This window comes from Macaca fascicularis, chromosome 9 (genome assembly GCF_037993035.2).
Source record: "Macaca fascicularis isolate 582-1 chromosome 9, T2T-MFA8v1.1".
Taxonomy (NCBI): domain Eukaryota; kingdom Metazoa; phylum Chordata; class Mammalia; order Primates; family Cercopithecidae; genus Macaca; species Macaca fascicularis.
This window is the reverse complement of record NC_088383.1, coordinates 55,730,940-55,757,214: the sequence shown is the minus strand read 5'-3', so window position 1 is coordinate 55,757,214 and position 26,275 is coordinate 55,730,940. Positions and strand designations below refer to the sequence as shown.

Here is a 26,275-nt window from a genome sequence, read left to right as displayed (position 1 = left end):
ATACCCAAAACAGATACAAATCCCCAAAATGTGTTAGTATAAAAACATCCCACACCAGCCAATGCCTCCCTTGTCACACAGCAGCCTTCACACACCTAAACACCCTCCCTCATCAACTCCCCATACTCCTTAGTGAAATATAAACACAGCAATGAAACATGTTCTGAACACAATAGGGCAGATGTATCACTATGAAGACAATTCATGGTCCTTCTCTGTGGTGTCTCTGAGAGATTATATATCCCTAGTCGATTTAACTCAAGTAAAGCCACATGACTTGTTATGGCAAATGAAATGTGAGCAGAAATGCCATGTATGACTCTGAGCAGAAGAAATCCTTCTAGTTCTGTCCCAAATGAGGCTGCTCCATCCATCTGGATCCAAGGCAGAGGACCAGTAACTGATCAAAGCCAACCAATGGAGGACACGTAACATACATGAGAAACCTATGTTGTTGCAAGTCAGTGAGATGCAGAATTATTTGTTTGTTACATCAGATAATCTGGGATATTCTGATGGATGACCCACCAAAACATAGAGAAACACCACACTGCACATGCACACATACACACACGTGCGCACGCACATGCACACACACACATCCTCTCAAAACTCCCCAAATATGCGTCCTCAATATCTACAGTTAGAAATACACATCTACAACCTTCCATGATCCAAATAAATGCACAGACACACCAACTCCCAATCTCCAAATGCATATAGTAGACACTCCAGCCTTCTCAGGCCAGCTGCATAAAACCTGCACAAGCTATGAATTCACACATCCCTCATCCCACCAGAATTCAACACATACTTCACATAACCTTACCCTCCTTCAAATACATGTACATGCTCCCTATCCATACTCTGAATATCCACATAAACTACCCACAGTTTAGAACACATATAATCCAAATGAATCCTCACATTATACACAAAACTCCAACTCTACCACAAACATATGTGGTGGCTTTACCCCATAATATATACACAGCCACTCACACTCCCTAAATTCATACATACAAAGTCCAACTTTGTATGCACAGACACACTACCCTAAACATACAGACCTCCACCTCCTACAGTCCTGAACACACAGACACACGCATTTGTTTTCCACCCTCAGACTACAAATGAAGAAATGGATTCAAGCTGAACAGAGGCAGACTGTGGTGGATGCGGACATCAGCCACCTAGATCCCTCCTTGATGAATGACTTGTTTCACCAATTGTTGGGAATGCTGTTGGAAGATAGACTCAGGCCCTCCCAGGGTTGCTTCAGCTATGGAGAACACCCATGCTGCGTTCTCTCCTCTTTCTGGGGAAGCTTCATATCCAGTGGCTAATCGAAGCAGGTGTAAAGTGGCTGACTAAGGACAGTTCTATTGAGACATTTTAGTCCCACAGCAGCATATGGGGTCAGGTGAGACTGCTTGGGGTCCCGAGTCATAGTTTAACTTCTCCTTCAATGCAACTATGCTCCCTTCTTTCACTTATGTTAAAAGGCAAAACATTATACTCATAAACTCTCAGGGACTGAACTAAGGGTGCCCAACCTGGGACCACATTCTTTGATTCCTTCATTCAATGATTATTTTATTTTATATTAAATAAGAGCGAGATAGAGTCTCGCTCTGTCACCAGGCTAGAGTGCAATGGCGCAGTCTTGGCTCACTGCAACCTCCACCTCTCAGGTTCAAGTGATTCTCCAGCATCAGCCTCCAGAGTAGCTGGGATTACAGGCACACTCCACCACACCCAGCTAATTTTCTTGTATTTTTAGTAGAGACAGGTCACCATGTTGGCCAGGATGGTCTCGATCTCCCGATCTCATGATCTGCCTGCCTCAGCCTCCCAAAGTGCTGGGATTACAGGTGTGAGCCACCGCGCCCAGCCCATTCAATGATTACTTGTTAAGCATCAACAAATACAACCTATTAAGCATCAACAAATACAATCATGACTACTCTCTTAGGGAGACTACATCCCATGGAAGTAAACAGATAATAAATACATATACTATGAATATAAACACATACAGTTTCCTGGAGATGTACAGTCAGCAATTAGATTAAGCAACTCACTTGTCGCTGTAGAGACTTGTCTCTGTAGAGACAAGTGAGGGACTAAAAATACAGATTTGAGGAAAAATGCAAAGGAGAGAGTACGTTCCCTCATATAAAATTGCTGAGGTTTCCTGCTCACGGGGTATCTGCAATTTTGGCATGAGGTACACGTTCATTTTCAGGTCTATCCATTATTTACTGTGGTAATATTGCAGATCGGCAGATTACTGCAGAATCCAGTGGACTGAAACCATAAGCATTCACGTCAGGTCTCTGAAGGTCAGTGATTTGGCTTGGCTCTGCTGGGTGGTCCTTCTGCTCCAGTCTGTTCCCCGGTTCTTTATTGACTCCTTGCTGCAGACACTGTAGTGGGTGCCCCAGAGGATTCTAAGGTGAATAGGCCAGCTCCCTGTGTCTGAGGTTTCAGTCCTATAGGAGCAGACGTTTCCAGCATTAATTTTGCTGTGAGACAGAGCTTCAAGTTGGGGATTTAGGGGGAAGAGTAAGGAGCCCGTATTCCCCTGGGGCCATCCGAAGAGGAGGCTCTGAGTGTGGATGAGAGGGGGCCTATACTAGGGAAATGGAAAGTTATGTTCCGTATGGACTAGTAATCACATTAGCTAACAGTTATGCCATATGCACCTACAGTATAGCATTCACTGCTCCAAGCACTTTACATGTATGAATGCCAAGCTTTATAACCCTGTGGAGTTAGCACTATTATCTCCATTTTACAGATAAGTAAGTTGAGGCTCAGAGAGGTTAAAATACTTGCCCAAGGTCACAAAGGTCAGGTATACACTGGGGCTTCTGGGATTTGAGCCAGCAGTCTGGTTCCAGAGCCCGTACCCTTGACCTGACCATGGTTGCCCCTTGAGAAACTTCCCTGCCACTGTGGGAGTGCTGAGTGCAGAGAAGGCATTTCATACGGGAAGTGACATTTCAGTTACATCTTCTGGCAATGAGGGTCCCCAACAGTAAGGGGTCCTCATGGGGGAGGATCACCCAACCACAGCCCTTTCCAGTGTCCACTGTCAACACAGCAGCTGTCTCCTTGCTGGGAGAACACCACATCTCCCACTGCCTGCTTCCCATGCTGGGCCTAGGCTTGTCCCTCCTGGGACACCTCCAGCTACATCTGCCTCCACCTCTCTTTAGGAACCTGGGGTGACTCCCAAGAGAAGGCCCTGGGCTCCTTAAATATCCCAATTCTAACCTGCAGACACCATGGATATACTTATTACTCAAAGGATGCTTCAATAAAGGTTTGATCTGCAAGAAGGACCTAGACCACTGAGCCCCAAGCTGACATTCCCCCAGTGTTCCCTACTTACAGCCCCAGGAAACGAGTCTGGGAAAGGAAGGAGAGGCTGGGGACTCTTGTGTTGTGGGTAGGGGAACTTCACATGCCATGACATGCCCCCTCCACCTCTCTGTGCAATCAGAGCCTGCCTCCCACTCCATTCCCGACCCCCAGCTCTCTCTGCTCTGTTCCTAGTGTTCGCCTGGCTGGCCCATTCTGCCTTCCCTGGTCTTGCCTGCTGAGTCTCCTTCCTTTGATCCCAGACTCCTGCAGTGGGCATCAGAACAGCCTCCTTTGAAGGGGCAGTTCCTCAGTGGCCTCACTGTTTACTTCTGAGTGTCCTCAGACTCACTACTGTGTCACTATAGAGCACCAGGGCCCAGTGAGGACTGAGATGGGAACAGATCCTTTTTCCTATAAGCTCCTGGGAAACAGAACAGTCAGGGGCTTCTAAGGAGCTGCACAGAGGGGCCACTCAGCACACAGTTGAGGAAATCTTCTGCTCATACAGAGAAGGGGGTGGGTGCAGGATATGTTTCATGACATACACTCTTCAAAAATATTGAGCCCAGAACAAATGGCTCAGCTGACCTCAGCGAATCTAGCAATTTTCATTCATGCAACCTGCAAGGGAGATTTTCTGTGCTGATTCAAGACCAAGAGACACATGTACTTCTGCCCTGAAACTCAGGATCCATGACTTCCTATTTCAAAACAAAGAAATCCAAGATCTACCCGGTATACATTGCAGTGCATTTTTATTTAAGACATATATTATAAAAGCAGACAGAGTTCCATTCTGCCAACGAAACACAACACAACTAGTACAACATAACCTCATTATGTTAGGGTAGGACATGAGGGGGCAGCGAGAGCCACCAGGAATCCATTTGTACCACAGGAAAGAGGCTATTAAAACATTAAAGGAAGTGATGTTGGCACATTTTATTGGCAGGAGGATTCACCATGAGGAAGAAAAGTCCAGAAGGCAACTCCCGGTAAGGAGCAAGGCCCACAAATCCTTGGGTGAGTCTGAGGGAGGAGCTGGTGGCTGTGGGGTCAACAGGTGGACACCTCCATCACGTGGCTCCCTCTGCTGGGCTTGTGGTCCCCTCTGCTGGGCTTGTGGCCCCATGTGCAATAAAGAAAATACGGAAGGTTGGGTCACCCATTCAGAAACATGAAGCTGGCCAGGCGTAGTGGCTCACGCCTGTAATCCCAGCACTTTGGGAGACCGAGGCGGGTGGATCACCTGAGGTCAGGAGTTTGAGACCAGCCTGGCCAACATGGCAAAACCCTGTCTTTACCAAAAATACAAAATTAGCTGGGCATGGTGGTGCATGCCTGTAATCCCAGCTACTCTGGAGGCTGAGGCAGGAGAATTGCTTAGAACCCAGGAGGTCGCAGTGAGCCGAGATCATGCCACTGCACTGCAGCCCGGGCAACGAGGGAGACTCTGTCTCAGAAAAAAAAAAGGAAAAGAAAAGAAAGAAGAAGCTGAGACGTGATTGCCACTCCAGGGGCATCCTGAGCCTTTGGAAAGAAAGGAGAACCCATCCACAGGGTTCTCAGAAACATTAGAGCCACATTTTCTCAGGGGGGCTTCCCTGTGTCTCCAGACCCCAGCTCCCAGTACTCCTCAGGACAGAACCTGCCCAGCTCTGCCCGTGTCACTTCACTGACCCCAGCCCTGCCAGGCTTCTCCCACATCTGCAGGGCCAGCACCCAGTGTGCTCAGAGAGTGGGGACCCAGAACCAGATGAACACATCAGGAGGAACCGAATCCATTCTCTCTTGGGGTCCTGAGCCTCCCGGTGACAGAAGATCCAGGAGATGTCAGTGGGAGGCTGCGCTAACAGGATCTAACATCATGCTCCAGATTGCTGAAGAGACACAGATCAGAGCCTCCTCTCCTTGACTCTATCCTCTTCACTCCTTAGCACCAGGCCCGGCTGTACATCCCTGCCGAGTTGCAACTAAGACCTCTGCCTGCAGCTCAGGAGTGCCCCAGACAGGAGCACAAGAGGAGGCTCACCCCCACCCACAACCCAGGCTGGAGCGAATCTGGCTGCCCAGGCTCTGTGACTGGCTTCTGCCCCAGGACCTAAGCCCATGTAAACTCAGGCTTCCTTGGCCTGCCCACTCCAGGCCCAGGTTCTAAAGGTGTGCTCCCCACCACTTGTTGCTCCTCCACTTTATCCCTAGAATTATAGCCCAGTTCTAGGTAGGACTGTCAAGCTCTGCCCAATGCCTTCCACGAGAAATCAGATTCAGGTCCTTGTGCCTGAAGACTCCTTGTCAAGACTCTAGATGACACCTTCTCCAAGAGCAGATAAGGAGTCACCTTGGGCTCCTCAGGCTGAGTATACATTTTCTGTAGGGAACTTCAGAAAGAAATGGTCAACATTCATTCCTCACTTCACCAGAGAAAGAAGAAAATGTCAAATGCCTTGAATTCCCTCTTTTTACCATGACTCCACTGAGACAAAACTCCTAACACAGAAACCAACACGTATTCTCAACATTGGGTACCTGCTGGAGGTCCTGCCTTAGCCCCGAAGCCTCAGGTTTCCATGGGGACAGGTTGGTTGAGAACTGGTGGCCCAGCTCTCAGCCTGACACCCAACAGTATCCCCACCCAGGGGCCAGATGGCAGTGCAGGCACAGGTTCTGCAGGCTTTCATCTTGTGTAACCTATGTTAGAGGGTGTCCTCGTCACTCGCCATGCCCCAGAGGAATCAGCAGGGACATCAGGACTGAGAGAACACATGGCACATCTGACCTCCTGCCCTGGAAACCCCACATCTTTCTGACTGTGCCCATCACATGGACAATATCTGGGAAAGTTCTGCTCTGCACAGTGTTCTTTCTACCAGGCCCACCCATCTGAGGATCCAGATGCTAGGAACATACAGATACTGAAGGAGCAACCACCTGCCTAAGCTGCAGGTACCCCTGCATCCATCTGCAGGAGGAAGAGCCAGAAACCACCACATATAAGGATTCTTTGGCCCTAAAGAACGAATCAAGTATTTAGGAGTAACACAGTGATGCAGAATGACCCACCCTTGTCATTCTACACATAGAATCCCCAGTATACACACCCATTAAAGCCTCAAGATTCTTGCTTCATACAAACATCTGCTTACAGATCCTGAACACACACACACACCCCAGTGGTGTGTTGCTAACTGCTTAATAAAATGCTCTCCAGGGGGAAATCGGAAAGCCTAGATTTGTGCTGCTTATGTGGTGTAAATATCTCAGCATGACTAATTTTAAACTACCAACCTAATGCCACTGAACACAGAGCTGAAAAGAGATGTGCCATGCCCAGTGGCTACCCCAACCTAGCAAAAGCCAGCTCCAGCACAGCCACGACCTTTCATAGGAATACGTGTACACAGTCTACCTGCACCCTGAGTAGGACCCTCAACTCTCACCCCAAATATACAAACAAAACCACCAAACTACATACTTCCGGAACACAACCTCCTCATGTATCCTGAACAGACACACACAACTAAGATAGGATAGGGTGGTCATAGCCTCCATTAAAGAAGAACAAACTTAACTAAACAGATGAAGAGAACAAACCATCTGACAGTGCACAAGGAGGTCCTGCAGTAAGGAGGTGGAAAAGAAGAAGGAAAATCCCCAAATTCGCACAAGTGTGAAAACCCATGATTAGTGTCCCTGGCTTGACCGATGCTCATTATAACAGTGAAAAACACACCCTTGGGTAGAGATTTAAGATGTTAATGATTCACGTGATATAGGCACTAGCGTGTGCAGCAATAACGCGTGCGCGTCCAGAGAACCACCCAGAGCGTGCTTAACAGTGACATCCCTTCCCACCCCTTCATGAATAGTTATGTAAGGCTCCCATAAAGGAGGTTTCCCCAGCATCAGTCAATGCTGTCTCACCTTTGAGCAGCACACTCTGATCGGCTGTCAGAGTTTACGTTCGCTTTGCAGTAACCTCTCTTGCTTACTTTTATGTTGGACTCGCTCTCAAAGTAAGACTTTTTTGTGCAGCAAAGTCAAGAACCTTGAACCAGCCCACCAGCAACACAACTGCTACCTGTAACTGTACCCTAACTACATGGTACAGTAGATGGACTGCCCAATAACTACGCAAATTTGTAGACAAAACTCTACCCGCCCCAAATGCTCACATCACTGCTAAAACCATGTATTTACATATATATGTGCCCAAATACAAATATGTACAATGAACACAGTACCCATATATACTGTGAACCCTGAAAGGGCTAATCCTTCAAGATGGATCATGAGTGGCTAACTGGGCCTAAACTCAAAATGGAGCCAAGCAGCCATTTGCTAACTGCAGGTCTCACACATGTACCCTGCTTCCTGCAAAAACCATGTACTTGTGTCACTTTGGGACTTTCACAGCTGTCTGTTCCTGTTTATGCCACCTGAATCAAGGGGTACCATTTCATCATATGGACTTAAGAAATAAGATTGTGACTTGCATCAGTCAATCAGAAATAAACAACTTGTATCCCTCATTTGCAGAGTGAACCAGATTGGGATCTGAGGACGAACTTTTTCTATAAAAGATAATAGCTCTCTTTGTTCTTTCAGAGTGTACCTTTGTTTTGCACTGAAGGCTGGGACTCCTTGATTTACAAACAGCTCACTGGAATCAAATTTCTATTTTTTTCTTTTGTTTTTTTTAAGAAAATCCTTTTCAGTATATTTGTTAAGAGTACATAATGTACATAATGAAAATCCTATAAGCATAGGATCTAAAAAAAATCACAAGGTATACAACACTTGTGTCAGGCATCACCCAGAAAAAGAATCACATACAATCCCACGGCTCTAAAATACAGAAATCCATGATTCTTGAATGCAAACACAACCTACACAGCCTCTCTGTTTCCAAATACATGCACTGAACCTCCCACATCTCCCACAGTACAAAATACAGAAGCCCCATAAACTCAAATACACACAGAACCACAAACTAGTTTTATCAAATACATATAAGTCCACCTCACAAACACTGAGAACACATATACGAGTGGCAACACCAAATTCTGCGAGTATTACATTTCACAACAGACACAGAGGACCACTAAGTCTGAATATACCCAAAACCCCTCATATACACACTCACTCACAAACTACCCATGAATACACACCCCACCCTCCCAGATAAAACCCATACACCACCAAAAAAACCCACAAAAACACCAATAAAACTCTCATATACACACACAACTTTCATATACTCGTGGGCACATACACACTCACGCAAATATCCCCAATCCCTGAATGTGTAAATCCCCCAAAACACTATCCAATCAATATGCTACATCTCTGGAATACAACCTCCTCACTTCATCCCCCCAAACATGCCCAAACACATGTACGAACTCCCTAGCATTCTCCAAAGAAATACACTTTAAATACTAACCATCCCATATTCTATAAATAGACTTAGATAATTCATCTATCTGCTGATAAATATACACACAAACCAGTATACACACCCAAGATGCACAGAAATATCTCCAGCATATCATTTATGAATACCCATAAAAACACTTCCCAACCCCAAATTATCCCAATCTAGTATGAACCAGCTCCCACATTGCCAAGTACTAACCAATAACCATATCACACACCTCTAATAGATATAAATTCAACTCTCTCACTCTCCGGTATAAAAAGAGAACCCCATCCCTCTATCAGACACACACATACTAAATTCCCAGAATATACAAGCCTAATAACCACTTACTGAAAAATACAAGCACATAGCTCCACAAAGCATTCATCTAAACTGCCATGCCCTTGAACACACACACAAACTCAATACTTATGTAGTTCTCTACATGCCCTAAATATACCCACGATTAACTAACACGCCACAAATATGCAAACATGCCACCTCATATCCTCAAATACACATACAGTTCCACAATACCGGCACATATGTAATCATACTTCCAAATGCTCACACAGAAATAACTCCATCTTCCAAGACACAGAATCATACAAAATCCACCTCACAACTGCACACATTCATCCTACCAGTCCCCCAGTAGACATGGAACTGCCCTCACACATTGAAATAGACATACACACCCCCTGAAAATCATAAAAAGAAACACGCATCACCATGCAACATGTCCTGAGTACTTCCTACATTTCCCAAATACATAAACCAGAGTGTACATCCACAAAACGTACACTCTGGTCTTCCGACATTTCCCAAATACGTAAACCAGAGTGTACATCCACAAAAACAGACACAAGCACTTTATTATTGCCCATGTGCACAAGATAATTCTTCCAAATCTGCCATACATTAGACAAATACAAATCCCCAACATTCATCTGAGAAAACACGTGCAAAATACATCTTCAAAACCCAAATCACAAGTATCTAACCCCAATTCTTCTGGTATACATATCTCACATCTCATATCCTCCAAATATAAACTCTCACTCCTACATACTCTCACAAAAACAGTTATGACCTTCTTTTTTGGGGGGCGGGGAATGGAGTCTCACTCTGTCGCCCAGGCTGGAGTGCAGTGGCACGATCTGGGCTCACTGCAACCTCCGCCTCTTGGGTTCAAGTGATTCTTCTGCCTCAGCCTCCCAAGTAGCTGGGCATGCGCCACCGCACCCAGCTAATTTTTCTATTTTTAGTAGAGACGGGGTTTCACCATGTTGGCCAGGCTAGTCTCCAACTTCTGACCTCAGGTGATCCGCCCACCTCAGCCTCCCAAAGTGCTGGGATTACAGGCGTGAGCCACCGCGCCTGGCCCAGTTATGACCTTTAATCTGCAATCTCCAGACAGACACCACCAACCCACACGTGTGAATACATATTAGATTCTCGCCAATTAAATACATATCAAATTCCAAACTAAGAATTCATATAAACACATTTTCACATACACAAAACCACCCCCACAAATCTCACACCCTCCAAAATCCAAAATAAATCTTCCCGACATTCTCAAGTACACACTAACCCAACCACCCAAGATACACACGTGTGTGCAGTAAATTTTAGATACATGTGTAGCCTACAATTTACAAATAATATACCACTACTTTTTATTTGTAAATTCCACATAAGTAAGCGATTCGTATAGAAGCTTTTCTTGACTTTGGCCACACTCTTGCATCCCAAACAACTTGTGCTACTAAGTGAACAGACTATGACTAATGGCCTGTTCTTCCACTTCGCAGCTCTTCACATCATTGACAAATGAGTGTATTAGAACACGCATGCTGGCTGATCATTCTGATCAAGTCAACAAGCTTCACAACTTACTCAGTGAGGTCATCCGTGAGAATTTCACTGATTTTACGAGGACAGGAACTACTTCTTCGCTGAACTGCATCACGGTTTCAACAGCTGAGGTTTTCCTCAAGCTTCTGCATTGTTTGGAATAGGAAAGGCACGGCGGAGACACACTTTGGGGTTCCCACTGCATTGTTAAACCCTCCTCCCTCACTTCAGGGCCAGGCTAGCAAGGAAAAGAGCAAGGCCTGAGCGTCCCGCAGGGCTCCCCCTAGGAAAGCTATGAACGCGCCCGCCTTGAGCGCCCCCACAGGCCTGCTCTGGCCACAATGTGGGGTCGCCCCGCGGACACTGGTGACCAGTGGGAGCATGACCAGGAGGCGATTACCTTCTAATCACACTTGGCTTTATTTTTAGGTAACACCAAGAAGGACGCCATGAGAGCGAAGGCCGTTGGTAACCGCCCTTTGCTCTCGCGCTGCTAGTCTCCCCGCCATGAACCGCCAGCAACAGACGCTCTGAGCGGTTGAGGGCGGCCTTGGCGCGCTGGAACCCCGCCTGCCTCAAGGCTCGTGCGCAGGCGCATGGGGCAGGCCTGGAGCCCGCCCTGGGAGCGCCCTGCTGGAGATGGGGAAATGGAGGGACCAGGCACCTGGGTGCTTCCTGGGGCCAGACAAGGCCTTCTCGTTTGAACCTCCGTGACCGTGCCTCTGAGAAACCAGCGCGTCCGCAACGGCCACTCCCAGTTTTCAGTAATACAAACCTGCATTGCATGCACTTAGGTAACACTCTTGCTGAAAGGTTTCCCTTTGGAGGGTTTGTCCTAAAGCAAAGTATCCTCAACTTGCATGTTTTGCATTCCCTTTGGACTGCATTTATTTCATTCCTGCTCATTCCTTTCAAAAAATAGTATGCCCTGTTTTCCTACTCAGTCTGGAGATTGCATTAAAGAACATTTCTGGCAAAGAATTTTAGACCTGAAAACATACTCCAAAATATACCTTCTTCTGACTCCATTCCCAGAGTTTTCCCAACCGCATTCAAATGATTTCTAGAAATGTTTTTGTTATAGCTTTGATCAATTTCAGTTGACAGAGCAGCAGGTAGTAAGGGAACAATTCCATACTCCCCCACCCCCAACTCTGCAACACAGTGCAGAATTCCAGTTGGCAATAAAAAACTAGTAGAGAAGCAACTCAGTGACTTGAGTTTGTAATAGCTTCAGAAGAAACTTTAATCGTCACATGTAATAGCTTCAGAAGAAACTTTAATCGTCACATCCTTTCTGCTCATTTGCAGGATTCCTGTCATCTGTCTCCATGTGATAACACTGAAGAGCCTTCACGTCTACGCCGGCCCAGGGCCTCAAGTGCAGAGACTGAGAGCTGGGCAGGACACAGCATGGAGCCGCCATTCCTCTACTGTTCCCTGATGGGGTGGAAGAGCATGTGTCCTCTGAACAGGGGATCCAAGCCCTGAGATGTTCTTTCTCAGCAGTCAGTGTGGCCCAGGACTTTCTATGGGCATGCTCAGAGAGCAGCGGCCAGAGGACTTCTAGCCACCACCTCCCATGGTCAGTCTTCACAAATTACCTTTGGCTAATTTGATTGTCTCTCCTCCTGGGGTCTAGGACTTCAGACATGCACAGAAGTGATTGCAGAATTGAGACAAGACACTGTTCCACAGTATATTTTTTGTATACTGGTCAGAAAAAGACTCATTCAAATCCTGTATCAAAGCCATGTGTAAGAATCTTGAGAAAGCATCCGCTGACTGACTTGACAAGGGAGGAAGCAACCAAGAATTCTGAGAATGATATTTTTGCCTCAACATCCCTCTTAGATGAAGTTATTGATTGAAAATCATTTAAGTTTGCCCCATGATAAAAGGTCTAGTCCTCAGAAAGATCTCCAAAGCATTTACGGTTTGTTTTGTTTTGTTTTGTCAAGTTTACCATGATTTTGCTTGAATTGCTCTCCATTGATCTTCTCAGCTAAGATCGAGATAGAGTTGCACAGCGGAAGAGGGCTACATGTAAGAAGACAGTTCTATCTCAGAGGACAAAAAGCCTGGGAGCACCCAGACAGGCAGTCACTGTGTGGAGGTCACTCCCCTCCCAGTGGCCACTGTGGAGGCATTTCATAGAAATGCTTGCTGGACCATTCAGGTTTAGAGTTGGGACAAAACCAACAATTCATGAGGATATTGGACAGGAGCTAGGAATGACCTCACACAACTGGGGCAAGGAGGGGAGAACCCTGGGCTTGAGACTTGCAATCCACCGCCTGCCCCTGCAGTGTGGTCCCTGTTACATTTTCCTGCAACTCTGCCTTTCTTGAGTCCAAATGTCTTCAGAAGGGGTAAACGCTTCGTAAGTGCCAACAGGGTGTGTTTCAGTGAATGTTAGCAATGTGCACCGGTCTGGCTGAAGGCCTGTTCCGTTCCCCAACACCCTCCCATCAGTGCAAAATTACCCCGCCCAGCAGGGAATGACGTGTGTGTCTCCGAAGATTTTGTTGCTGTGCTCTGAGTACTCACTCCTCATCTCCTTTGACCGGTTTCCTATCACTCCCCTTGTTCACAACACAGAACATGAGTGTTCTTTCCTGTCATTTTGACGCTGATAAATGGACAGTGATTCTCAGTGGGGAAATGAGAATGAAGTTTTTTTAAAGACAGGCTACAATAATTCCCAGGCAGAGAAGCACGTGCGATGACACTAGATTCCAAACAGCAAGAACGTATGGTGAAGATGAAGCCAACAGTGAGCTGACAGAGGCCAGCCAGGATTCACACATGTGAGGGGATACATGGGAATGGGGATGGGACATTGGTGGATAGCATCCTGGCGTGTCTTAGAATGAACATGGGTTGTGGATTTCTAACTCCTGGAGAAACCATAGCTCTAGGAATTGTAAGCTGCTTTATGTTAGGAAAGATAAAGATGGTGTTCTGCCCTCCTGTCCCTTACAACTGTGCTTGCTGCCACTAAACCTGGAAGCTGAGAAGGGTATAATGGCTATTCCTGACTTCCTCTCATCAAATCAGCCCGCTATTGTTTTCTGCAATGGTTGTGTTTTGTGGTGAAGCCAAGATTCACACCTGAGTCTCCTTACTGCAAGTTCTCACTCTCACAGTGGAGAGTTAACAATAATCACTTCATATGTTGCACTTTTTTGGGAAGAGTTACCAGATAAAGTGCAAGATCCCAGTGAAATGTGACTAACACAGATAAAGGAAAAACAGATTTTTTTGTAAAAGTATACTCTAAATATCACATGGATCACAATTATAATAAAAACTAATTCACTGTTTATCTTGAGTTCAAATTCCACTTGGTATTCATTATTCATACTTGCTAAATCCTGCCACTCTATTCTTTTGATTTGAAGGAATGGAACAATGTCTTATCCTAGGAATTTACCTACAGAAATAGAAGAGCCACATTACTAGTCATTATAAATATGAAGAAAACATTGGATCATACTAATATATTAATTTTTACCCCAAAAAACCTGAAAGCATTTTTAGACAGCAAAAATAGCTTCATTATGCTTTTGATTGCATAATATATCTCTGGAAAGATGAAAAACAATCAGATAACACCTGTTTCCTCCAAGAAAGAAAATGTGGTGGCCAGGGAAAAGAGAGGGGAGGAAGGCTGGTCATTGCCTATTCCACTGTGCACAGTTTGAATTTGGAACCATGCAAAAGTATTGCTTGGTTAAATTAAAATCATTCAAAAGACAAAACATAAATATTTAACACCAGCACAGTATGCTGGGAAACAAAATGAAAGGATTTCTGGTCTTGGTGCTATAGGTCGCATAGCCACTCTTTCCTGGATTGAGGCTTTCCAGCAAAGGGGATGGGAAGTAAGGCTGGCCTGCTGGTGTGGACAGAGATTCCAGCAACATACATGACCTGGGGGCACAAGGATTGCTTCTGAAACAATGATGAGCACACAACCACCTAATAGCCTGGATCAGCTGAGACCATTCTGATTTCAAACACCCAGTCCCCTTGCCTTCCTAAGAACCCCTGTGTTTTCAGACTGAAAACATGTTCTGAATTGTGTTCAGGAAGTGCATCCCCTGTTGAAATTCATCAAGAGTGGGAAAGAGCCAAAGTGGGAAGGAGCATGTGTTGATTGGCACAAAAGGAGGTCTGTTGATAAAGAATGGAAGTAAAGGGGAAATCAGGTATTAGCTTTTGCTGTGAGTCAGGACAATTTGAAAGTTGCCTAAAGAGATGCACACCATCTGTGTTGCTGCCGTCCAGTTGGAAGGGAAACTCAGGTTCTTGCCTAATGGCTGAAGCCGTTCACAGAATGTCCCCCACCCCTACCAGCTGCCCACTGCCCCTCCCCCTCTGCAGAATGTCTGGGGGCCTATGTTCCAAACCTATTTACATTCAAATTTTCCCTGCTCCACTTGGACTCAGGAGCATCTGCTGAGCCAGGTCACTCTCTTGGTCCTACCCTTGACTTTTCTCATTGCGGAAACTGCCAGACAGCGGTGGTCAGTGCCCAGCCTGAGGGGATGGCTTCAAATGGAGGTGAGCCTGTAGGGATGGGGGCATTATCCGAGTCTGCCATGCCTCAACTCCTTGGGAATTCAAATTTGACACTGCCCCTGGGGACAGTTAATAGGGCTGATGTTGAGGGAGGGAGCACTGGATGTCCCCAAGGACATCACACCTGGGGATGGCCATGGCACCCTGAGTCTGTGGTTAGGGAGGATGAATCCTTAGAGGTGGACCAAGATGCTTGGGGGAATACACCGTGTAGGGGAAAGGTTGGAGTGGATGGATTGATCCTTTCTAGAGGGAGACAGGTCATGTCATTGTGTGTTTGTAGGGAGTGGTGGGATCGTGTTGTGCTGGTGGCCCCGGGAGGATGACAGGCAAGCCTGAGTCCTGTGCCGTGTCTTCAGGCACCTGGAAGGTGCCCTTCCATAGTGTTCAGAGGAATTTAGACTGGAGTTTTCTAGATCTTAGGGAGGAGTGGGGAGAAGTGGTCTCAGCCAGAAAACTGTTGGGTGGGTTGACTGTGACAGACCTTGTAGTGACAACCTCTGGGTGAGCGAGCCTGGGGGCTACTGTAACTGCCACAGCCCGGAGCCTCTCAGCTCCCTCCCAGAGCTGGCTTCTCTGTCAGTTCAGGTAGCTGTTGGCTTTGATTTAACAGGGGTGGGGGCAGATGGGGAAGTTCAGGCAACACAGGGCCTGGGCTTCCTGAGTTGTTCTGAATTGCTTGCCTGTTTGTGGAAGCTCAGGTCTTCAGACCCACTTCCTCTTGTCTGCTAGTTCATGGCCTGTCCTCTGCACTTTGTGTTACTGTGGAGATGAAGAATTTGCTCCTATTCCATTTATACAGCCTCATGAATGGGGGACAGGTGTGGATTCTTCTGGTTCTCAGTGGAAGGGTCTGGAAAGGCTGGTTTCTACTCCTTCCTCTACTTCCTTGAGTAGAGGAAGGAGAGTAGCGCACAAATAGGAAGATGGTTCTCTTAATATTATTATTCAAGTTAGGATGTGCGTCCTGAATGATGAGGTGCATGTGCTGTATCCCTTATTCCCCTTGACTAGAGACTGCAGGAGGTGCTAGTGAATAGAGATGAGTTCCAGACAACTTTGCCTTCCCTGGCCCGTGGCCCAAGAACCTCTTGTTCTTGGTTGGCCACTATGTTCAGTTATTGGGAGCTCAAAGGAGAAGGACCACAGATGGGCTCCTTATCCCACTACCTATTGTAACCTGAGCAGCAGCTGTGAAAATCCCTAGACACCTCCCCTGATAGCCCTGCTGCTCACCATTTGCTGGCTGTGTTCTAATCGTGTGCAGCTGTTGCTGGCTGTGCAGTGACACTATCTCAGGGGACTCCACCACTGCTTCTCACACCTCTCCCTGGGAACAGAGCTTCCTGAGTGGCAGCTGGGACCATCAAGTACTGAGGAAAGGGTGGCCCGAATCTGACCCCTATTTAGCACTTGCTGTTGGTGGTGCCAGGACAATCACTTCTATGCAGGGCATGACGAGTTATGGATTATCTTCAGGGTTCGTAGGGCACTGGCTTGGGAAAGATTTCCATCCAGTGGTTTTCTTTTGTTGTGTTTGAGCTAGGAAAGACAGGGGTTTACAAGAGCTTCAGGAAAAGGAAGATTGAAGAGGAGATGGGGCCATAATATGCGGAAGCCCCTGACTTCCTGTGGGCCTTCTGAGTGCCAAGCACTGCCCTGGGGTAGGCCCCTCACCTGTTGCTGAGCACGCTGAGGACCACCAAGCTGCTGAGAGACTCATCCCTGACCCATGGCTTGGGAGATGCCTGTGAGGCTGACAGGGTCTGCCAGGGACACCCCAGGGAGACCCTCGACAGCGAAGGCTTAGCTGGTGCTTCTTGGGGAACAGGGGTCAGGGAGTCTTGGTGACCGGGGCCAGGCTCTCTAGTGGAGCGACTCTCCCGTGGAGGAATAGAGGATCTGATGCACACTCAGGAACACTTACAAGCTGCAGAGTTTCCCTGTCACATGCCCTCAGCTGTTGGGACTCCCCTCTGATTCCCAAGTGACTAGTGTGGACCTGGAGACCCCAGCTCATTCACCTCTTTCCTTTGTCTCCACAGCATACCCAGTGCTGGGACCAGGCGTGACCATGAACCCTGGCACCTCCCTGTCTGTGTTCACGGCTCTGCCCTTCGCCACACCTGCTCCCAGCCCGGCACAGCGGCCACCCCTCATGACTGCAGGGGTTCCTACAGGCGGCCCACTGGTGCTGCCTGCCTTCCCCAGCACATCTCTGGTGGCAGGACAGGATGGTCATTGCCCAAGTGGGGCCGCGGCTTCCAACGGCTTTGTCCAGATGAGGACAGAGTTGGGGCCTGTGAAGGCCCCTCAGGCGCAGACCTTGGTCCTAACTCAGGCCCCTCTCATCTGGCAGGCTCCAGGCACCCTCTGCGGAGGTGTCGTGTGTCAGCCTCCCCTACTCCTGGCAGCTACTCCTGTGGTGCCTGTTATGGCTGCCCAGGTGGTTGGGGGCACCCAGGCCTGTGAGGGAGGCTGGTCCCAGGGCCTTCCTCTTCCACCACCACCACCACCAGCTGCCCAGATGCCCCCCATCGTGTCTCCAGCGAATGCTGGGCCATGCCCACAAGGGGCTCATGGAGAGGGCAGCCTGGCTTCCTCCCAGGCTAAGTCCCCGCCGGAAAACTCCTGTAACCCCAAGACTGTCTATGAGAACTTCCGACTCTGGCAGCACTACAAGCCCCTGGCCCGGAGGCACCTTCCCCAGAGTCCTGACACCGAAGCACTTTCCTGCTTCCTCATGTGAGTGCCCTCAGGGCTCCGGAGCTGTCCTGCAGCTCACATGTAAAGGGCTGCTGGATGGACAGGAGAGCTTGTTCATCCGCTGTTCAGGGGAGCTTGCAGGGTGGTTGTGAGGGTGATGGGTTGCACTATGGGAAGGTACATTTTCAAAATTAATCTGGCTGCAACTCAGGACAGACTGTCAGGGGCCTCATCTCAACTGCCCGTCACTGTCCCATGAGTCCAGTCAATCCTTACTTTCAATAATTTTCACAACAATGTTTACAGAAGACCCAGGTCAGAGAGGGTTTCTGGTGTGACGTGAGCTACGGTTTGGGTTTAGGTCTTTGAGTACACACCCCAGTGCCTCCCCTTAAACCCAGTATTGATGGCCAGGAGCATATCACATCAGGCTGGGAGGAGGAGCTGCAGGGCCCAGATGGAACCTGGTACTTGCCCGCAGTTCTGCCGAGGTCCAGTTAGCACAGCGGTGGTGGAGCCTTCACAGGGGGATGGTCTTGGGCCCCACACTGGGGTCGATGCTGGGCAGGTATTTGCATCTTCACCCTCAATCCCTCCCAGAAAAAGGGACAATGATGCTTCATTCAGGGGATGGTGAAGAGATGACTTGAGCTCACATATGACATGCATAGCACAGTGCCTGGAACATGCTATGACACATTACATGATAGCAATTATGATTACTGTCCCCATTACTATCATTATCAGGACTAGGCCATCTAGGAGAGAACTCCCCAAAGCCACAGGCTCCAGAGATAGCTGTGAGTGCACCACGAGTCCAGCAGCCCAGGGCCGTGGACTGTGGTGACTGTGAGGCAGCAATGTCAGCATCTGGAAGAGTTTGTGGTTTCATTCCCAGTCCCTACCTCTCTCCACACTGCGGTGTCTCTGTGACCCTGTGTTTCCCGCTGATGAGCAAATGGGAGCTTGAGCACATCCACCTTGCAACACACAGGCCGTTTCCCCAGGGAAGTTCCCTGCCTGGGGTGTAGGTGAAAGGTGACCCCATCTTCATCCCCAACAATCTCACTGCCCCCGCACCCTGGAACTGGTTGCATTCCCCCTTGGAGCGGAGTCCCGGTGCACGGGGACCCTGATTCTTGGAGTGGAGCTGCCCCAAGCTCACAGGCCTTTGCCATGTCTCCTGTGGGAATGTGGGAAGCTATACCTGGCTGCTTGCAGTGGGCTTGGACACGGCTCTGCTTTGGTTCTGGACGTGTGCTCCTCCTCCTCATGCTCCGGGACCCTGAGGCTGCGTCCCCAGGGGCTGCCTTACTTCAGAGTCCCCAGGAAGCTGGTTAAATACTCAGTCCTGGGGCCCTGAAACCTGCACTTTAACCCTCGCTCCCAGGTCATTCTGTGTGCACGCTGTCTCAGTCAGCTCAGGCTCCGCCATAATAAATGCCATAGACTGGGTGCTTTATCAAGACACATTCATGTCTCCCAGTTCCAGAGGCCAGAAGTCCCAGATCAAGGTGACAGCAGATTGGGTGTCTGGTCAGGGCCCTCTTCCTGGTTGGAGAGAGCTGCCTCTGGCTGTGTCCCCCTGTGGCTGAGAGGAAGAGCCCTGGCGTCTCCTCCTGGCCTTATCAGGGCTCCGATTCCATGACTGGGACCCACGCTCAAGACCTGCTCTGACCCTGACTGCCTCCAAATACTGACACACTGGCCCTGAGGGCTTCAGCACAGAAGTGTTGGGGGCACACATGTTCCACCCATAGTACTGAGTTCACTTCTCAACACTGAGGACCCGAGAGGCAGTCGGAGAGGCCACTTGGTAGCTTGTGTTGATGTTTGATCTTGCAGTCGTGTCCTGGGGCCTGAGGAGCCCACCTGGGGGAGAACAGGACAGGGACATGGCAGGACAGGTGTGGCGAGGACAGGGGCCAGGTGTTGGGACCAGGTGGGCTTGGGATGAATGGTGGGCTTATAGACTGGGACTGACTGCACTGGTTTACAGCCCAGTTCTCCGATCCCTGGCCCGGCGGAAGCCCACCATGAGCCTGGAGGAGGGACTGTGGCGGGCCGTGCGGGAATGGCAGCACACAAGCAACTTTGACCAGATGATCTTCTACGAGATGGCGGAAAAGTGAGTGTGGGGTCCTGGGGGCAGGGCCCGCATGGCAGGGTGAGAGTGAATGACAGAGGCCCGGTGGCCGTGGTGGCTTCTCAGCGTGGAGCATGAGGAGGATGTGGACAAACACAAGACGCTCTGGGCCCCTGGCTCCCTCAGGAAGCTGCTCCTACCACCTAGAGTGCTCTGGGGTCTCAGTGCTGCCCTATTGGGAAGCAGCCCTGCCTGGCCTGGGGCCTACCCCTGCCTTGACACTGGAGGTCATAGCGGGAGCAGCCAGCATCGCAGCCCAAAGTGGGTCACCTCCAGCTGTGGGGATGGGGAGAAGGGGTGCTAGTGACTATAGACAAGAGTGGGGTGCAGGCTCCTCACAGCAGTGGCCAGAAGTCGGTTTTCTCCCATCCCAGCCCGACCAGGGAGTTGGATCGGGGATACCTATGCCCAGGACACCGTGAGCCCCATCTCTGGCCTGACCGCCTTTGCTCCTGGGCAGTCCTGTCCATGCAGACAGACAGACAGCAGCCTCAGGGGAAAGGGGCCCTGTCCTCTGGGCTCAGCTTGTGCTTCTTCCTGATCATTGGTCTCCCAGGCCTTGTGGCCCTGGGTTATCTTTGAGGGGCCCACAGTCCCAGCCTCCGGACTCCTGCATCTGGGCATCATCCCTGACGCCTTCTGCCATCAACCCCACCCCTGACCAGCTGAAACCTGGAGGAGGGATCCCCTGGGACCCTCCTGGACATCGTGGCCCTGACTTGAGTCAGGAAGCCCCGTTGATGCCATGGGCTCTGCAGGGGCCGGGTGAGGGAGGGTAAGCCCAGAACTCTGGGAGCAGCTCCCTCCTGGGACTGGGGGATGGCACCTAGTGAAGGCCTGGACAGTCCACCAGAGGCATTTCCCCCCATCCCTGCCCTCGGCCGCTGCCTGGTCCTGGGGAAAGGGGGTCTGGACCCTCTCAGCACAGCCGGGGCCTCCTTCACCCCCAGGTTCCTGGAGTTTGAGGCTGAGGAGGAGATGCATATTCAGAAATCGCAACTGATGAAGGGGCCCCAGTGCCTGCCTCCTCCAGCCCCACCGAGGCTTGAACCTCAAGGACTTCCAGCCCCTGAGGTGGACAAGCAGCCAGGTATGGCTTCCCACATTCCCACAGGAGCCATGGCAAAGGCCAAAGGGGCCAAGGGAGGCCACCGTGCCCACACCACATGCTTCCCTTCAAGAGGGAGATCTTCTCCCTCCAATAGGACAACTTCCAGGAGCATATGTTGGGTATTGACCTGGTCAAGCTTCCTAGCTACGCTCTCCCCTCGCCCATCCAAAACTCCACACATGCTCTGCCCAGGAAGCAGGGATGAGCGAGGAGAGTACACGGCATATTGGTGGCTCCAAACTTCCTCCCAAGCGATGCTGTCTCACATGTGCCCCTCCTGCCTCCTCCCGGGGTGCTGTGGTTCAGGTGGTCCTGACCCACCTGGGACCCACTTCACATCCCCAAGCCCTGCCCTCCCCTGTGTGGTGCAGGCAGCAGGAGTGGCCCTCACCACACCCATCCTCCTCCCTCTCTGCCTCAGTGTACCTTCCCAGCAAGGCCGGCACCAAGGCCCCGACTGCCTGCCTGCCACCACCCAGGCCCCAGAGGCCAGCGGAGACCAAGACCCGCCTGCCACTACGCAGGCCCCACCGGCGAGGAGAGACCAAGGCCCGCCTGCCACCACCCAGGCCCCAGAGGCCAGCGGAGACCAAGGTCCCCGAGGAGATTCCTCCAGAAGTGGTGCAGGAGTATGTGGATATCATGGAGGAGCTGCTGGGGCCTCCCCTCGGGGCCACAGGGGAGCCCGAGAAACAACGGGAAGAGGGCGAAGTGAAGCAGCCACAGGAAGAGGACTGGACACCCCCAGACCCGGGCCTCCTGAGCTACATTGACAAGCTGTGTTCCCAGAAAGACTTTGTCACCAAGGTGGGCTGGCCTGGAGTGCTGAGGTCTGCAGGATTCCAGGGGGTAGCACTCCCAGGTCCTTGGAATTAAGCTCTGTTCCTTAGTTACTCAGCAGTGCGTGTATTTCCATGGATTTGAGTGTCTGTGTACGTGACTGTGTGTGTCTGTGTGTTGCTGTGTGTTTGTGTCTGTGATTTGTTACCGTGTGTCTTTGTGTGTCGGTGTGGGTGTGAGTGTGGAGTGTGTATGCTAACTGTGTCTGTGTCTTTTCCTGTGCCGTATGTGGGTCTGTTTGTGTGTCTGTGTGTGGTTTGTGTGTCTCTGTCTGTGTGTGCGTATGCTGCCAGGTCTGCGGTCTGTGTCTGTAGCTGGTGGTCGCCATGATATGAGACAGCCCCTCGAGGGTGGGGACGAGGTGCTTGCAGCTTTCTGCATCTCTTCTGGGTGTCCTTGGCTCCGGGTTACTCCCTGCCCAGGAAGCTCACGCCTTCTTCCTTCTGTTTCCAGGTGGAGGCCGTCATTCACCCCCGATTCCTGGAAGAATTGCTTTCCCCAGATCCACAGATGGATTTCTTGGCCCTAAGCCAGGAGCTGGAGCAGGAGGAAGGACTCACCCTTGCCCAGGTACCCCAGGGGCAGGAGGGACCCAGCACACAAGGCCCACCTGATTGTCTAACCCCACCCTGCTGGGGATGCTGGGCTTCTTGGGGAGCCACTCCGGGGTGGGAAGATGCAGGTTCAGAGGGAGTAGGATGGAGAGGAGCCAGGGAGGGGAGTCAGGATGCAAGCTGCAGTGAGGCCCAACAACGGGATGCCCGGCAGAGCCACGCCCTCTCTCTTTGACATAAAGCCCAGCTGCCTCAGGCTTCCCTGCCTCCTGCCCAAGTGTCCTGGTCTCCACCACCCTGGGCCCTGCTCACACCCAGGGTAGTCCCAGTAAGTGCCCCCTTTCCTTCCGCAGCTAGTGGAGAAGCGCCTCCTACCCTTGAAGGAGAAAGAGCATGCAAGGGCAGCCCCTAGTCATGGCATGGCCTGGTTGGACTCAAGTTCTTCTAAATTTGCAGCTGGCCAAGAAGCAGAGAGAGACGTCCCTGACCCTCAACAAGGGGTTGGCATGGAAACTTGCCCACCCCAGACGGCTGCCCGGGACCCTCAGGGAGAAGGCAGAGCCCAAACTGGCATGGCCAGGTCCAAAGACTCTGCTGTGCTTTTAGGATGTCCGGATTCCCCTGGGCTGAGAGCTGCCCGGCCAACCTCTCCTCCCCAGGACCACAGACCCACGTGCCCTGGCCTGGGGACCAAGGACACCTTGGATCTGCCTGGAGGATCTCCTGTCAGGGAGTCACACGGGCTGGCTCAGGGGTCAAGTGAGGAGGAGGAGCTCCCCAGCCTGGCCTTCTTCTTGGGTTCCCAGCATAAGCTGCTGCCCTGGTGGCTACCCCAGAGCCCTGTCTCTGCCTCGGGCCTTCTCAGCCCGGAAAAGTGGGGACCCCAGGGAGCTCTTCAGTCCCCATCTGCTCCGAGAAGAGGCCTCAGCCTAGCAGCCTCTCCTGCCACAAAGTCCAAGAAGCGACCTCTCTTCAGAAGTCCATCGCCTGCTGAAAAGACACCCAACCCAGGGCCTGGGCTCAGAGTCTCTGGGGAGCAATCCCTGGCTTGGGGGCTGGGTGGTCCCTCACAGTCTCAAAAGAGAAAGGGTGACCCCTTGGTCTCCAGGAAGAAGAAGAAGCGGCATTGTAGCCAATAGGGGCTTCGGGGCAGGTTTTCTGGTGCCAGTCCGCAAGGGTGGGGGTCTGGCATCCGATGCCCCAAAGCAGTCAAAAGCTTCTTCCTCCCCAGGGCTGATCTTGCTGGGCCTTAGCTTTGGAGGGTAGGGGAGGGAGGGCAGGGGAGGGAGAGGGTGACTGAATGGGGAGGGCAGAGAGGGAGGGGAGAGGAGGGAGAGGGTCGTTGAACGGGAGGGCAGGAAGGGAGGGCCTGGGGGGAAGGGGCTGGGGGGTGGGAAGCAGTGCCTTGGGTGTCTCGTGTGTAAATGTGAATAAATGTAGTTGTGTTGGAAAATGCTCTCAGGGCTGCTGCCTCTGTCCTCAGGGCTGTGCTGCTTCGTGGAGGGTATCTGTGAGGGTGGGCAGAGGAACTGGGAGATGCCAGGCACTGGGAACCCACAGGGGCTGGCCCCACTTTTTCCCCCTGGTGTAGGGAGCCCCTTCAGTTGCTCCAGGGACTGACAGATGCTGAGGAAGCCCTGATCCCTCCCACCACCCACTCACAAGGCCTGCCTGCATTAGCAAGGCTTCTTGGAACCTCCCATCATTATCAGTATCCCCGGAAAATCCTGGGATTGGAGAGAGCTGGCTGGCTCTTGTTCTGCTCGGTGGGAGCACTGCCCCTTTGCCGGAGTTAGGAATGTTAAATGAGCCTTGTTTGAAGGGAACGTGGTCCATACTCTGGTGTGTTGGGGTGCCCAGCCAACTTCCTCACCTAAAGGTGGAAGTGACACCCTGGAGCTCCTGCTGGTTACCCCACTGGCTGTTGTCTATCCCACTGTCCCTGTCCTTGTTTTGGCTGAGCCATTCCTAGGAGGCAGAACTTGTGCTTCCTCCACCTCTGTGTCCCACGTGAGCCCTACAATCTGCCCCTAAACGGGCACAGTGGGGCTGACTGGGGGGCTCTGGCAGACTGAACACACGTCGCCCCCCAGCCCCCCGCACAGTTCCTGTGTTGAAGCCCTAACCCCCAACGTGATGGTATTTGGAGATGTGACCTTTGGGATATATTCAGGGTTAGAAGAGATCATGAGGGTGGGGCCCTAATGATGGGATTAGGGCCTTGGTAAGAAGCAGAGACCCCAGAGCTCTCTCTCCCCCTGACAAGAGGACACAGTGAGAAGTCGACCATCTGCAAGCCGGGAAGAGAGCCCTCACCAGAATCTCACCACACTGGGACACTAACCTCGGACCTCCATTCTCCAGACTGTGACAAATACATTTGTTTTTTTAATATGCGCCACCACCCCCAAGTCTATGGCACTTTGTCCTAGCAGCCCTATGTGACTAGGACAAGAACTTCCTTCCTGACTGGTATCTGGAAACCGTGCATCAGAACCACGGAAAACAAAAGCTTGGCCCTTTGCAACTGTCAGTGCACCTCTACCCCAACTGCGGTGTATCACACATGAACCAGGAGAGCCTGGGATGCAGTGACAGGGAATCTGTAAATACCCATGATGTCGTCACATCCACGCTTGGGGAAGCCATACAGCTTGCTCACAGCAGGTGCTGGGGGTGTCCTGAGGCTCTCTGTCAACTTGGCCTCCCTGCTTACGCAGCCAGGTCACTATCTGGGAACCAGTGCGGCTGGAGCTGCCCCAGGCCAGTTTGTCTCCAGAGACCCCTCCGTTCACCACTGGGTGACAGATCCCTGAAGAAGCCATGGCCTCCTGGGAAACTGCATCTGACACCATAAGTAAGGCCGGCCCCCGTTAGTGAGCATGCTGTGCTTTCTGACAGCTGCCAGGATGGACTTGATCCTAGTGGCTGCCCTTTTGTAGCTCACTTGGATTCTAACTTCAGTGTCACATGATGCCCTATGAATGGAACATACAATATGTGTCTTTCATATCTGTCTTCTTTCACTTAGATTAATATTTCCAAGGTCATTCACATTTTTAGTATGTATCATTACATCAAACATATTGTTGCTGAATAATATTCCGTTAATGGATATACTAAAATTTATCCATTTATCAGTTAAGAACATTTGGGTTGTTTTCACTTTTTGGCTATTGTGAATTATACTTCTCAGAACATTTGCATACAAGGTTTTCTGGGGATGTATGTTTCCATTTCTCATGGCTACATACCTAAGAGTGAAATTGATGGGCCATATGGAACCTCTATGTTTAACCATTTCAGAAGGTGCCAGACTGTTTCCAGTGTACATGAACCATTTTATATACCCACTAGCTGTGTGATGGTCCCAGCGTCTCTCCATATTCTGGCCAACATTTACTATCAACTCTCTTTTTGATAAAGTCATCCTAGTGGTTCTAAAGCTGCATCTCATCATAGTTGCATTTGTGTTTCCATGATGTTGAACCTCTTTCATGTACCTATTTTCCACTTGTATATCTTCTTTGGAGCAATGTTACTCAACACTTAGTAATTTTTAACTGGTTTGTGTTTTGTCATTGAGTTGTAAGAATTCTTTATATATTCCAGATAAAAATGCTTTAGAAGATATAATTTGCAGAAATATTCTCCCATTCTACGGGTTGTCCTTTACT

At 50.2% G+C, this 26,275-nt stretch overlaps 2 protein-coding genes and 1 long non-coding RNA gene across 3 annotated transcripts in view; all 3 read left to right on the top strand.

Moving 5' to 3' along the window:
* Positions 1-26,275, top strand: part of LOC102120061 (glutamate dehydrogenase 1, mitochondrial-like) — a 516,922-nt gene that overhangs the window by 365,325 nt on the left and 125,322 nt on the right. The window lies entirely within an intron of this gene.
* On the top strand, positions 11,242-13,980 carry LOC141407600 (uncharacterized). Its single transcript, XR_012417242.1, has 2 exons — positions 11,242-11,448; positions 11,966-13,980. It is a non-coding gene; the product is annotated as an uncharacterized lncRNA (long non-coding RNA).
* LOC135964359 (NUT family member 2D-like) lies at positions 15,564-23,737 on the top strand. Its single transcript, XM_074000695.1, has 7 exons — positions 15,564-15,745; positions 17,159-17,986; positions 19,947-20,075; positions 21,044-21,183; positions 21,626-22,011; positions 22,498-22,614; positions 22,952-23,737. The coding sequence occupies exons 1-7, from the start codon at positions 15,564-15,566 to the stop codon at positions 23,735-23,737; spliced, it is 2,568 nt and encodes an 855-aa protein (XP_073856796.1).

What these genes read in the sequence shown, in the direction of transcription:
- LOC135964359 (XM_074000695.1), top strand. Translation starts at nt 15,564, where the DNA reads ATGACAGGCAAGCCTGAGTCCTGTGCCGTGTCTTCAGGCACCTGGAAG. An exon ending in GCACTTTCCTGCTTCCTCAT is followed by an intron (nt 17,987 to 19,946) that starts GTGAGTGCCCTC and finishes ACTGGTTTACAG; the next exon opens with CCCAGTTCTCCGATCCCTGG. An exon ending in TTCTACGAGATGGCGGAAAA is followed by an intron (nt 20,076 to 21,043) that starts GTGAGTGTGGGG and finishes CTTCACCCCCAG; the next exon opens with GTTCCTGGAGTTTGAGGCTG.